The sequence below is a fragment of the Eleginops maclovinus genome, chromosome 11 (assembly GCF_036324505.1).
Source record: "Eleginops maclovinus isolate JMC-PN-2008 ecotype Puerto Natales chromosome 11, JC_Emac_rtc_rv5, whole genome shotgun sequence".
Lineage (NCBI taxonomy): Eukaryota > Metazoa > Chordata > Actinopteri > Perciformes > Eleginopidae > Eleginops > Eleginops maclovinus.
This window is the reverse complement of record NC_086359.1, coordinates 20677093-20689986: the sequence shown is the minus strand read 5'-3', so window position 1 is coordinate 20689986 and position 12894 is coordinate 20677093. Positions and strand designations below refer to the sequence as shown.

The 12894-nt window shown below is 41.2% G+C and overlaps 1 protein-coding gene across 1 annotated transcript in view; it reads right to left on the bottom strand.

Annotated features, from left to right (window-relative positions):
• spns2 (SPNS lysolipid transporter 2, sphingosine-1-phosphate) overlaps positions 1-9492 on the bottom strand; it is a 78304-nt gene extending 68812 nt beyond the window's left edge. The window contains 1 exon segment of the mRNA XM_063894722.1: positions 9075-9492. Coding sequence (XP_063750792.1) covers positions 9075-9306 — 232 coding nt within the window. The 5' untranslated portion in view covers positions 9307-9492.
• Positions 9493-12894: the final 3402 nt, after the last annotated feature.

Here is a 12894-nt window from a genome sequence, read left to right as displayed (position 1 = left end):
AACAACCTGAATGGTGACATGTGCTACTGCAGAAGTCTGCAGTCCGGTCTCCTAAAGCATCTACATCTTGTTCAACAGTGTCACTCTATTTCATAACCACCACATGGAGCAACAGACTTAGCTGAATGTAGAATGTTATATATTCAGTGTTATAAATACACACAATCTACACTTTTGAAGTGGTGTGTTGACAGGCTGCCTGCAGATTTATATAATTAAAACACGGACCAGTAAACATTTATGGTGCAGAAGTATCAAAAGAACGCTGTAATAATCCTCCCCAGGCAGTGAGGCGTAACCAAACATTCTGGTGTACAACTGCAATGCAGAAACAAACAACCTAAACTCAGCCTGCCAGTCTGTCATAAGCAAATTCTCCCACAGTGAATATAGAAAATAAACACGAATACATAAGTATGCTTAGGGAGGAACTGTCCCTTTAATACCTGTGTAATTCACATATGTATGGACCCAGTAACAGCACTGACGTCTTGGAAACACATACCCAATGACACATTCTCATAGGAATTCAATCCTAAGTGTGAACCTTTGACAGCAGAAAGACACACTAAGGTCTATGCGTGCATGTGTGTGTGTGTATGTGTGTGTGTGTGTGTGTGTGTGTGTGTGTGTGTGTGTGTGTGTGTGTGTGTGTGTGTGTGTGTGTGTGTGTGTGTGTGTGTGTGTGTGTGTGTGTGTGTGTGTGTGTGTGTGTGTGTGTTTGTGTGTGTGTGTGTGTGTCCACCTCTGACCCAAGGCATTAACACAGAGATCTAAGGTCTTTGAAAGAGGTCACCGCCCTCATTCATCCCCCGGCTTTTCCCATAAACAGTAACGCATACACCAAACACAGTAATGAAAATCCTGCTGCAATCTCATCTAGCTCTGACATCATGAAAGATATCCTGAAATGAAATCAGAAAAAGAGTTGATGAAACATGTGAGGGAACGCACAGACACACACAGGACCTCATCCTGGGCCTGATCAGTGGATATTAAAGATTACATAATCCCAGTGCCGAGTACGGTATTTACTCCATCACATGTAAATAGGGGAAAGATTAAATATATATCCTCAACAGGGAAGGCTTGTCAAATATAGGGCTGCTGTAAATAAACACTCCAAATATTATTCAAGCAGCTGTGAGAGCCTCAGGAGCTGAGAGCTAATATCACTGCTAGCTGTAGCTCTGCTTTCACAACCTCCGACTGTGACTGGTGCTGCGGGTCAATATTAGATTCCAAATCCTCGCAGGAACAACTTGTTAATGTGTCAGAGAAAAATCCAATTTCAGTGTGTCCCAGGACATTATGGTTTCATCACTTGTAACAAATTCCAAGCTGCTGTTCTGTTGATCAATTCTCAGGGTCTGTGTGTGCGTGTTTTGCAAAGTCGAGAAATGGATTGCATTGTCTTCCATTTCCATTTCTTCATCCCTATGCAGTCTCAGCTAAAGTGCTAAGGGGAACATTTGAATATGACCTTCCCAAAACAGAAATGTCACGTCTTTGTGTTGCATTGTCTGTTTTTTCACATTTTAGGAGGTTTTCTCTCCAAGTCAGGGTTAGGTTTGTTTTCTGTCTGTCTTCCTGAAGGATTATGGAATAACTTTTTGCCTGTATTTCATGAAACTTGGTAAAAGGGTGTAGCATGGGCCATTAAATATTGAACTATATCCAAATCACGTGTCAGATACAGAATTTAAGTTTTATTTTTGTTAGCGAGACGTTTGTGCTGCTCTTATGTGTTAATCTGTGTTAAATTATATGGAATTTTTTTTCCTAAATTGATAAAATATCAACATGTTGAAACAAAAAGTCGGAAGAAAGATTTGCTAACCGTACAACCGGCTCTTGAGGAGGTTTCCTATCTCCAAGTGACATTTTAGATTGGTTTCTCTTTTCTGGTGTGTGTTTGTTGAAATGGATGTGAATGTCATTGGAATGTTAGGGTAGCTGGAGAAAAGGGGAAATGTAGAGTGTGGTCTGAATAGTAAAAAGTCAGTGTTGTGCACATTTTCACTTCACAAATATTTTGGTTGGAGTATTTCCCTTAATATTTTCAGAGGTTATCAAAAGAGATGGAATGCTGGGAGTGAGGAAAGCAACATTTTTTCTAATCACAATTTATAAACAGGGATGAGCAACGTGCTAAGCATATCCCAAGTCATTACTTCTTCCTTCCTGCAATTTTGCCTTCTGGCTGGAGAGAGGAATATCAGCTCTATCCCCAGATAAACACTTTGAGATAAACAGACAGGAAGGGAGGTGCACCTTTTAACATTGGGGCAAATGTGTTTAGGAAAGGCTGAACTGAGACTGAGAGAATCACTCTCCTTCTGGGAGTGACTCATCAACTCAACATGTCTTCAAAGTTGGACAGAAGTTAGATGACACAGTGCTTATCTCCGGGCTGTTATCCCTATGTAAACTTGTTGGTGGATGACCAAGAAAACAATAACGCCCGTCCTTATGTCCACACGCTCCTCTGATGACAAAGGTTAGGTCAGTGATTATCACCATCACATGTCAAAGATCAACAGGCAGCTTGAGCGAGCACAAGTTGACTCGTCAAGCTACTGGAAGTTGAAAGATAAAAAACAGATAAGAGGATAAAGGATAAGAAAAGGCTCTGTATGTTGAAAGAGCCACTCACATTCTTGATGATGATGGATTTAGTCAAAAACTTGATGTGTGGCTTTGTTCTAAATGACCAATGTTACACATTGGTTACTGGACAAGGGTTTTTGAGTCTTGAGTTTGCCATTTTGGCCATCGCCATATTGTTTTTTTGGAACCAGGGTCAGGGTTAATAAAGTGCAACCAAACGGTAATCAGGAAAATGTTGGTTGAATAAAACATAAGAATTACACTTAAAAACAAAAAAAATATAAGTGTTATAGTTCAAAGACAACACTGAATGGACATAACTGTAGTAGTGACCTGTCAATCACAAGGTGGCCATGCCCTAGAGCAGTTTTTCTGGCTTGTTGTGACTCAAAGAAGAAGGAGACGCAAATTGAAGCAACCAAGCACTAAGGGTTTTAGAGTGCCTTTTTTCCTACATGATGCTGTGTCGCTGATCTAGCTGACCTAAAAGTGCTGACCATGTAGGTAAGCAAGCCAAAACTACAATGGCTTACTTCCTGTTCTTTCTAGTACAATGGGAAGCACCTGTCCCTTTTCTCTCACGCAGAATCCTTACTTCACTTCACTCCCTTCAACATAAACCTCTGTGTTACAGCATTGGCAACACTGTGTATATATATCCTCTCAGAATACAACACATGTAATGGCCTCATAACTGTGATGAGAGATGTCGGATGCAAGGTTGGGGCAATGCCAAAATAACAGCTGTACGTAGGGGAAGAGTCAAAGAGTTGCATCAAAGTGACTGTCATGAAGCGGTGCGCTCATACCGGGGGGTCACAGGGGTGAACGCTGCTATGAGGGAAGTGCGTCTGCTCGATGGTAAAATCTGGAGTAGCCACATGAAAGAGCCTGTACTGGCAGAGGAAGAAACCTCGTCTAATTCCACTGGTTACTATTACAGACGTCGGCTAAATGGGAGCCTAAAGAACACACAGACTGTTTTCTCACAGCAGTGCGAATGGCACGCCAGGATATAGACATACAAAAGATTAGCGGGACCTCTGTGGGGAACCAGTCTGGAAAAGTCCACTCGGTAGGATATCATGTAATTGTAATGACTCCATTTAACATCTGTTGAATAATATCAATATTTTGCTGTCAACTGGAATTTTAAAGGATGTCGAGGTATTCTGTCCTAAAGAAGTGCTGAAGCGGTAATGTCTTTCGAAGAGACACTTCATACTGTACAGGGTCTAATTCGAAACAGCTCCACATCAGACGGTAAAAAAACATGCAGCAGCCCAATAAAATAAATTACTAGAGGCCCTACCATCTTTTTAATGCATACCGTCGTTTTGGATCCTTTAATGTGAACGCTGTAAAACAAGGGAGGGTGAAATAGGCAAAAGCAACTTGAGCGTGGCCCACACAGCCTCTCACACAGTTTGGTAGTCAGGAGACTCTTCTGTATGTCTAATCCTGACATTTTCTGCAGCAACACTTCATGTTACTGAGAAGATCTGCGCTGACATGTTCTTACCAGCAGCTCAAAAAACTGTCGGTGAGATATTCTAAACTTGGGATTGTCACGCAGAAACAGTATTTTCTACTCTTGAATTTGGTTAGAAATAGTTTTTGTCCCAAATCTCTCTAACAGACACATTACTGTCTTCACTTCTGTTATTTTCTATAGCCTCTGTGGAACTGAAAGTATTGCACTTTCTACAACTTTGATAACTTCCACTCAAGAAAGAGCACTTTGTGTTGTGACAACCGACAGGAAAACATGTAGAAAGCAGAAAAGGTTTGCATAATTTACCCTGTGAATGCAGAGGAATGGTGGACAGTGATAATTAGTAGCCACAAAGGAACTGGACAAAGCTATTAGGAATTAATCTGCATAGCCTGTCAGACTGGATAGATTGCTGCGTCTTCTTTACAGTGCGACAGAGCTTGCCTTAAGAGGATTATCACCACATGGTCATCTGTGTCTATAAGCAAGATGCCAAGAGTTCACATGCAAGGGTCTTCCACTTGTCCAATGGGATGTGACCCCATCCATTTTGGGGTATTTCTGGAATGACAGTTTGGCTGAGACGACTCAGATTAAGGTGTCGGGAAGACCCGCTAATCTGCAGCTCCTCAACATTTCTGCACTCCACAGATTAGGCTTCAGTCAGTACCCCCCAAAATGCCCCATTGCTGGCTAAGAAGGGGGTGCCTCTGGGAGCACACAGGGGGGTGTCTAGAGTTGACACACATCAGGGTACTTACCAGGCAAATAACTTTAAGTGCCCAGTGTCTGACTCACATATCCTCATATTCTCTGAAAAAACGCTTAATCCCCTCTTTATGATAAGCTGTCGAGGAGCTTGGAGTGTCTGCTGTGGGGCTACAGAGACCAGCACCGGGATTTAATGTTTCAGAGCCACCTGAAATTAAATTAAATTGTGGCCCTCTAAATCTCAGAGCACTCGGAATAGCAAATGGAATAGAAGTGTCTGGGGTTTTTCTTCCAAAGGCCACACACCAGTGACCCGACCGGAGCATCGTAACTCTTCCAGCCTCACTCAGCCCTCCACTCCAATCATGTATGATCTCTATCTTATTTCCCTGTCTGCTTCTATTTTCTAACGCAGTGATCAGTAAGGGCTTGGCAGACCTCTTTAGGACAACCTGAAATGTACCAGACGCTCCCCATTTCTGCCTCGTCTGCTTCACAGACAGTCGTAAAAACAAGCACATGCTTCTGAAGGAGCACTGCAGGTCAGGTCTGACCCACCGGCTGAACAGCTGAGCCTTAAATCCAACTTTGAGTTTGTCTCTTCTTTCAGAAGCCCTTAAATTGGTTCTTCTCACACTTGGATTTAGCCCAAAGCTAAAAACAGATCAATGTATCATTTCCACAAAGCATTACAAGAGTGCAACAGATATTCAAAATGAGTTTTAGAACGAGTGGAAAGAACAATTTAAGGAATGGAAATGTGGAAGTGTATTACTGTAATTTGCTTACATTATAGGTAAATGTTATTCCCAGACTCAGAGTTAGTCATTTTAAGAAACCAGAATGATTATACATCCCCTCACTCCATCTTAAATGCATTCCCTCCAATATGCAGCAGCTCAAGTCTCATACAATGATTGAGTTGGAGCTGTCTCTCCTCACACATTTCTGGCAATAAAAATCCAAGTCCTGCAATAAAAAATATGGGCTGTGCATTTATCAAATCCAGAGAAAAACAACCCCACGTAAAAAATAAAAGACACTGTGACTTTCTTTTGTGGTGTACACCATCGGCTTGGAGAAGTCAAGTGTTGGAATCATAAAGTGTATTGTATGTGGCGTTTTTTTATGTGCTTGTGTGTGGCTTCACCTCTGACACTAGAGATTAACAGAAAGATCCAAGTCTTTTGACACTGCTGCTGGGCATTGGTGGGTGCAATTTTCCCATCATTGTTGTGGAGCAGAATAGCCCGGTGTCTGGAATGGTCACCCTCTGTCTCTGTGACAATGCTTTAGTGATCCACACACACTACAGTAATGGCTGCTGGTACAAAGACCTTTTGACGTCGGGGAGGGTTGGGGGAGGTGGGGAGGGGGGGGCACAGCATCGGATTGGGCTCAGCCTGCGATCGCACTTCCCTCCGACTGCCTGCCACTGCAGCAGCCGGCCCCTCCCCTCCCTCACAACTCCCCTCTCTCATTCAGCCCCTCTTGAAATGGTGGGGAGAGTCTTTTTCTGAATGTGTGTGTGTTCTGTGGGTGTGTGCTGATGCCTGCCTAATTGACATTAAGATCTATGAGTTGGGATGCGCTTTGGGTACCTGCCGCTTAAGAAAGCGAACAACAGAGCTGGAGAAGCGGAGAGCAGAGTGATTAGTAAAGGAGGATGGGGCCGAAAGCTTGTGGGAGTCCCACAGGATGGAAATGAAAATTAGACATAAACTTCATTCCACTTAGCATAATAAACTCAGAATTTGCATCAGGTAAAGACAGCGTCAAAACCAAATTAGCTGTAAATAATCCACCGATTATTTTCAATATCAATAAATCTGACAGTTATTTTCCAATTAATTGTTGGATTTATATGTCAAAAGATAGCGGTAAATGTCTATCACAGTTCCTCAAAGTCAAATGTGATGTCTTGATGTGTCAGTTAAAAAGCCCTAATATGATATAAATCAATAGAACGCAACAAATCTCTATATAAGAGAGGCTGAACCTTTTCTTACATTATTGCTAGAAAATGTACTATCATGATTGCCAGATTCAAGAAATAGTTGTTGATTTGTTTTCTTCTGATCAACTAATCGATGAGTCCATTAGTCCTTGCAGCTCTACATAGAAAAAAACCCACTGCGCTTCCAACACAGGCGCACCACCTAATTACTACTGCAATGTAGCTCACACAGCAGGAGAGGAGAGAGGAAGGAGGAGGTGCAGAACAGCAGTTCAGCTCTGTTGGTATGAGTTGTGTTGGATGCACATGGTTGCCGTTCCTCATTCTGTGTGAGAGTCTGACTTGGAAGCTGCCAATGCATAATGCAAAACAGCACGGCAGCGTTCCGGTAGCAGGATTGGGAAAAGATGGGCCACATGCACCGAGCACAGCCACTCGCCAAGAGGGTTAGCCCGGGCTGCTGCAACCACCCACCCTTTCCTAACCCCATCATCCCTTCCTACGCATCCACTTCCCTTTCTCCACTTTCTCCTCATCCTCCAGCCAAAGCACAGTAAGGTCCAGATTTAGAGGAAGGAGGAGTTGTGTTTGAGCCCCCTATTTAGGGGTTCCCTCTGATCAAGCATGAGGAGGTGTAAGTAGTACAAATCGTTAGTGTGGAGGGAGACTGACGCATCCATGATGAGGATGTGCGGTGCCTGAGTGGTGCTCAAAGATGCTAAGATTAGATATGACCCATCATCACATTCTTGACTGTAGGTTGAGCAGCTAAAGGCTTCCATAATCATTCAGGTGCCCGAGGGTTTGTAGCTTCCCTCCTAACATACTGGACCCAAAGCCCTTAGGATGATGAGCATGTGGCTACTTAAGTGTACGCATTGTTCTGTTTTAATGGGCCACTCCTTCTCCCTGCCACAGGCTACAGTGTGAAATTACACATTTGCTATCAGTTTTCAGATATCTTGATGTCAGATAATTGCATTCAGTGCAGCAAATAAATTGTGAGAAGTCGAACGATGCAAGATTTGCAAGCAGACTCCCACATGTCATTGAGAGTATCAATAGATGTTTGCACTTTAACCATGAAGGCGTTTCTTGGTACAGAATAGCATATGCTCTCCCCATGCTTCCCTCCATTCTCCATGCTGCAGCAATACTTTTAACCCATTCACTCCCACAGTCCGATGTCCAAGCCTTGATAACTAGCCTTACAAAATCCAATCACCAAATATTGGATTTGTAGGATAATGTCTGATGTAACACCCTTTAATTTGTTTAAAGTATAACACAATTCTCTCTTAACAAGGAATCCATAATCATTCATTAAAATCAGATCAGTATTTTGTGAGTTGTGGGATTACTCAAATATCTTAACAATTCGATTCTACCTGGACTATTTCTTACAATGTTTAAAAGAATCAAATACATTTCACTATTACTATCTCACTGAGCTCTACTCTTGGTTTTCCTTTTAACATCTATAATTGTTAATCAATTAATCAATTCCATAATTAGGCTTAGACAAATGCCCTTTTCTTATTGTAACCGAAGGTTAAATGTCCCTCTGTACACAGTGTTCAGTTTGAATAAATGATGCTCTGGATCTCAGCTATAGTGAAGAAATGCGGACACTTGAGGGGGATGAACACCACATGGCCCCATCATAGCACCACACACACTCATCTCACACACTCTGCCTGCCACACAAAATACAGGCGATTAGATGTTCCTGGAATAAATCGCTCCCAGAAATGGCGAGAAACTAATGACTGATTCTTCACGTTGATACACTCTCTATCTCTCATTCTGCAGTCGCTGAAACTGACAGACGAGCCCACATCACACACACACACACACACACACACACACACACACACACACACACACACACACACACACACACACACACACACACACACACACACACACACACACACGAGAGTTGATCGCCTTAATTGATCGAACTGCAATTATCTAGAAGCCCCTGTTAAAAAATATAACTGTAGGCCTACAATATTTCTTGAGTGATATCGAAAACATCTTATTAATTTAAACCACAGCACACTATCTCCAGCCGTGGAAACCTTACAGCCTTGTGGTTTGTAGCTGATTGTCCACTGCGCTTGAGCAAAGCCTCTTTTGTTCCGCCCGTCTCAGATGAGGTGTGCAGACTGCTCCATAACACAGTTCATGGCAATTAAGCGCATGTACAATTACAGTATGAAATACAGAAAGCTGCCCTTGGGTGTTTAGGATAAATACATTATGCTCTATTGGAAAGGAAAAAGTCAGATCTCTTACCGACTACAGTGTATCTATCCATGTAATTGAGGACGTTCCCAAAAGTGAGGATCCCGGCGGCAGCAGCCGGTGAGCGGCATTTGAGCAGCGCGGCGCGGAATTTGTGCCCGGGCTTGCACGGGTGGAGGTCCGGGTTGGATTTCAGCGCGGGGCTCATGCTGCCGGACAGCGTGCGCACCTCATCCAAAGTGCTGCAGCCTTCAATCTCGCACCCATCGCTCTCCACACACATTTCTTGGCTCGAAAGATCCAGCGCAGAGAGAAGGTGGAAAAAGAGACAGAGAAATGGAGTAGTTGAGACTCAGCGGTAGTCTGTGATTTCTGTTGGAATTATTCGATGTGTTGTCCTAAGTGTTGAAGCGCAGGAGTCGCTATTCTCGGGGTCATATTTTTGTAGCAGTGTGCAGTGACGGGCTGTGCGCTCCTTGGTGTTTTTTCTAAGGACGGAGCGCTGTAGTGCAGGGGGGTGTGACCCGGTGCTGTAGACTCCGCCTCCTCTGAAGCCCGGCAGCGAATGATGGAGCACCTGATACCGTGCTGCAGATGCCGGGGACCGGAGTGTGGTGCGCCTGGGAAGAAAAAAAACTTGCTGTGTATAGAAGATAGAGGTAAAAGGACAGTGGCAAAAGGAAGCCTGACTTTGTTTATCCAATCCTTATTGATAGTCACCTATGAATGTATCTTAAGCTCTGTGAAGTGTCTTCACTTATGTTTAGCAAAATGTCCAAGTTTGGGATAAATACAGTATTTCTGATTCTGAGAAGAAGGCACAGGAAGTTAGAAGAGCAGGGGCCTACATTAATAGCTTGCGTTTTTATTTTTATTAGAGATAAATATATGCCTGGGATAACTTCTTTTGTGACAGTTTCAGGGGTTATTAAAGTGTATGTATTCTCAACAAACCCACTGGGTGATTCAAACACTGTTACATGACATGAAAAGAAATAAAGTACATTTAATTAAATTATTTTCACATATTAACTAGCCCTCTGACTGACAAAAGCTCTGTACTGTTGACAAAGATTCACGTCCTCATAGCCTGCCTATTTCTCTGATAACCTTCTCCATCAAGGCATCAGACACAAAGCTTCAGTAACGGCCAATAAGAAGATGCTGATATTGGACAGCCAAGATACTACTACCATGTGCAAAATAATTAGAATATAATTTACATATCATGTAATACTAAGGTACACAATTATAAAAAGAAACACATAAGCTTTAGATAAGCTGTATTAGACACAGGTTTATGTTTTTTTTTCAAATTTGTTTTATGTAAGATATTATTTATTGTAAAAAGATTATTGAAAAAGGGTGCACGTGCCTGTTATAAGCCAATAACACATTATAACTACACTGCTTTTGCTCCTTTTCGCACGAAAAAATACTATACCACTGTTTTAAAAATAATACCAAGTAATACATACTTCTGCTATTCACTCATTTTATTCCTGGCTGCTACTTCATTACTTTATTATAGGTTTACTTACTTTTATAATGCTGCTAAGTACCTTCACTTATGTGTACCCATTTGATTTTTATTTAATTAACGTGTTCTTTTCTCTTTATTTAATATCTTGGTCTACTCATTTCTTTCATCATTAATACTAATATACCCTGTTTTAGCAATGTCAAAGGATTTTGGATATGCTCTATTTCTGCAAATATTTGCTGATTTTGTCACAGGCACCATTCACTCGCACTATTATTTTGAATTCCATTTTCATTGTATTTTCTTCTTAATATTACCATTATTTATTTCTATTTCTTCTCTTCTATTTTTATTTGATTTCTGTCTTAAGTACAGTGTATTGTATGTGGCATTGTTGGGGCAACCTGAGAATTAAGATTTCCATTGACAAACTGCACTTTTTTTATTGTTCTTATGACAAAGCCTCTGGAAATGGAGAAATGAATGCTAGATACAGTATTACTAGCTCACTGAATAGATATGGGCTGATAAAAGTAGGTCATTATGTTGCACAGATACATTTAGAGATGAAAATAAGACTGCAGAGTGCATTGTCCCTGTTGTGATAACAACTGTTCTTATCTTATAGTTAATTCAAACTCGTTTTAGTTTCAACAATAGAATATGCCCACTGATTGCAGGGAACTGGAAGCATTGAATAAAGAGCAGTGATTAGTCAGCAAATCTGAGGGGTGTGGAGGTGGAATAGGGGATGAGGAGTTCAGAGATACAACCTGTTGGCAGTCCATACAAATACAATAATCTTTAAATCAATTCTGCACATTCAGGCCAGTACCGGGAGATAAGCAACCTCTCTTCCTGGTATCGGAAGAAGTCTCGCCACTGCATTTTGAACCAGCTGCAGGCCAGTTTAGGACTGTCTGATTCAGAAATAAGAAAGCAAGACTTATGGTTTCCAAATCCTTAACAGACAGGAAGAGAGGTAATCTAATCTAGTGTTAACAAGGAGCTGATTTGACAATCAAAATGTTGTTTCTTGCATGGGATTTAACATCAATGACAGAGGACAAAAAGTGCTGATTGTGGTTTTTAAGTAGAGACAAATTCAATGTAGGAAGTTTATGATCATGCAAGGTTGACTCAGATGACATTCAATTACAATGAAGTATGTTGCCTTATAAAAAAATTGAAACAGCCAAAAGAAATTGAAAAGTACCATTGTTTTCTGTATAAAAACATCTCAAAACAGTGCATTTTAGGCAAAAAAAACATGCGGCACAAAATTTAGGTGTACGGTATGTCTTCTACATAATGTTGGGTGCCATTTAATTTTTGTATTTTAGGTTGTTTTTTGCTGCTGATTTGAATGAAAGGCCCTTTTGTGTTTGAATGCAGCATCCAGAAATGTAGCTTCATGCAGGGGTAGGTATCAAATATCATAGTTATCCTAAAAGTTTGAATAAAATCATTAAAAGTAACAATCTTGAAATCCCACACTTGCAATAAAACATCATTTTAACATTGCAGTTCAAATTTTGGTTGTGGCACCTTGATTACAAAATAATGTATGGATTCACAAACCTTTTGCAGTTATTTCTTGATGTTTGAATATTGCCATCTTAAAATGAAGGAATCTTACACATTTTAAAGCCAAAGAAACACAACAGGTATTCAGTGTTTGTTCAGCCCCAATAGAAATGCGCTGGCCAATAGCTGCTATAACATAACTACTGAGACTTTTAGCCTTCAACCGACCATGATTGCACATCAGGGAAGATGGTTTTAATAAAGATTCTACCTCTTAAGGGCAAATTATTTGCTGCCTCACCTCCTTCTGATGGCTGCCCATCAATCTCAATCTCATGCTGCAAACAACAGCAGTGTTATAATCGGTCTCCAGTGAATGATGAAAAAAGTACATTTTTACTCACCACCAGCATAGCAGAGCCATTAGAGCAGAGATTTTTCACTCAGACCCAAATGTCACTTTTTCTAGAAATTTTTGCACCAACAATTCTTGTTAGAAAAAAATTGTGATGGAAAAATGAGCAAACTAAACAAAACAAAGTAAATTGGTTGTCTGCAAACAATTGAGCAATGTAACGTTTTTTTTCCCACAAAAAACATCTTCATCACAACAAGCCGTTTGAGGCACGGTGGTGAATAGAAAATGAGGCAGTGATTCTGGATGAAGCTGGACATGTTTGTCTGTGGCAGTCTTGGTGGTTACAGAATAAAATATAACCAGGAAATCATCCTGTTTGGATAAGACAAGGCAAATACAATGCAACTGGCTCAGTTCTGAAAGTTTCAGTGGTTTTGGTGTTACCCGACATTCACCACTGTCCGACAATATTGCAGTCTACAGCAGAGGTATAGAAAGCCTTA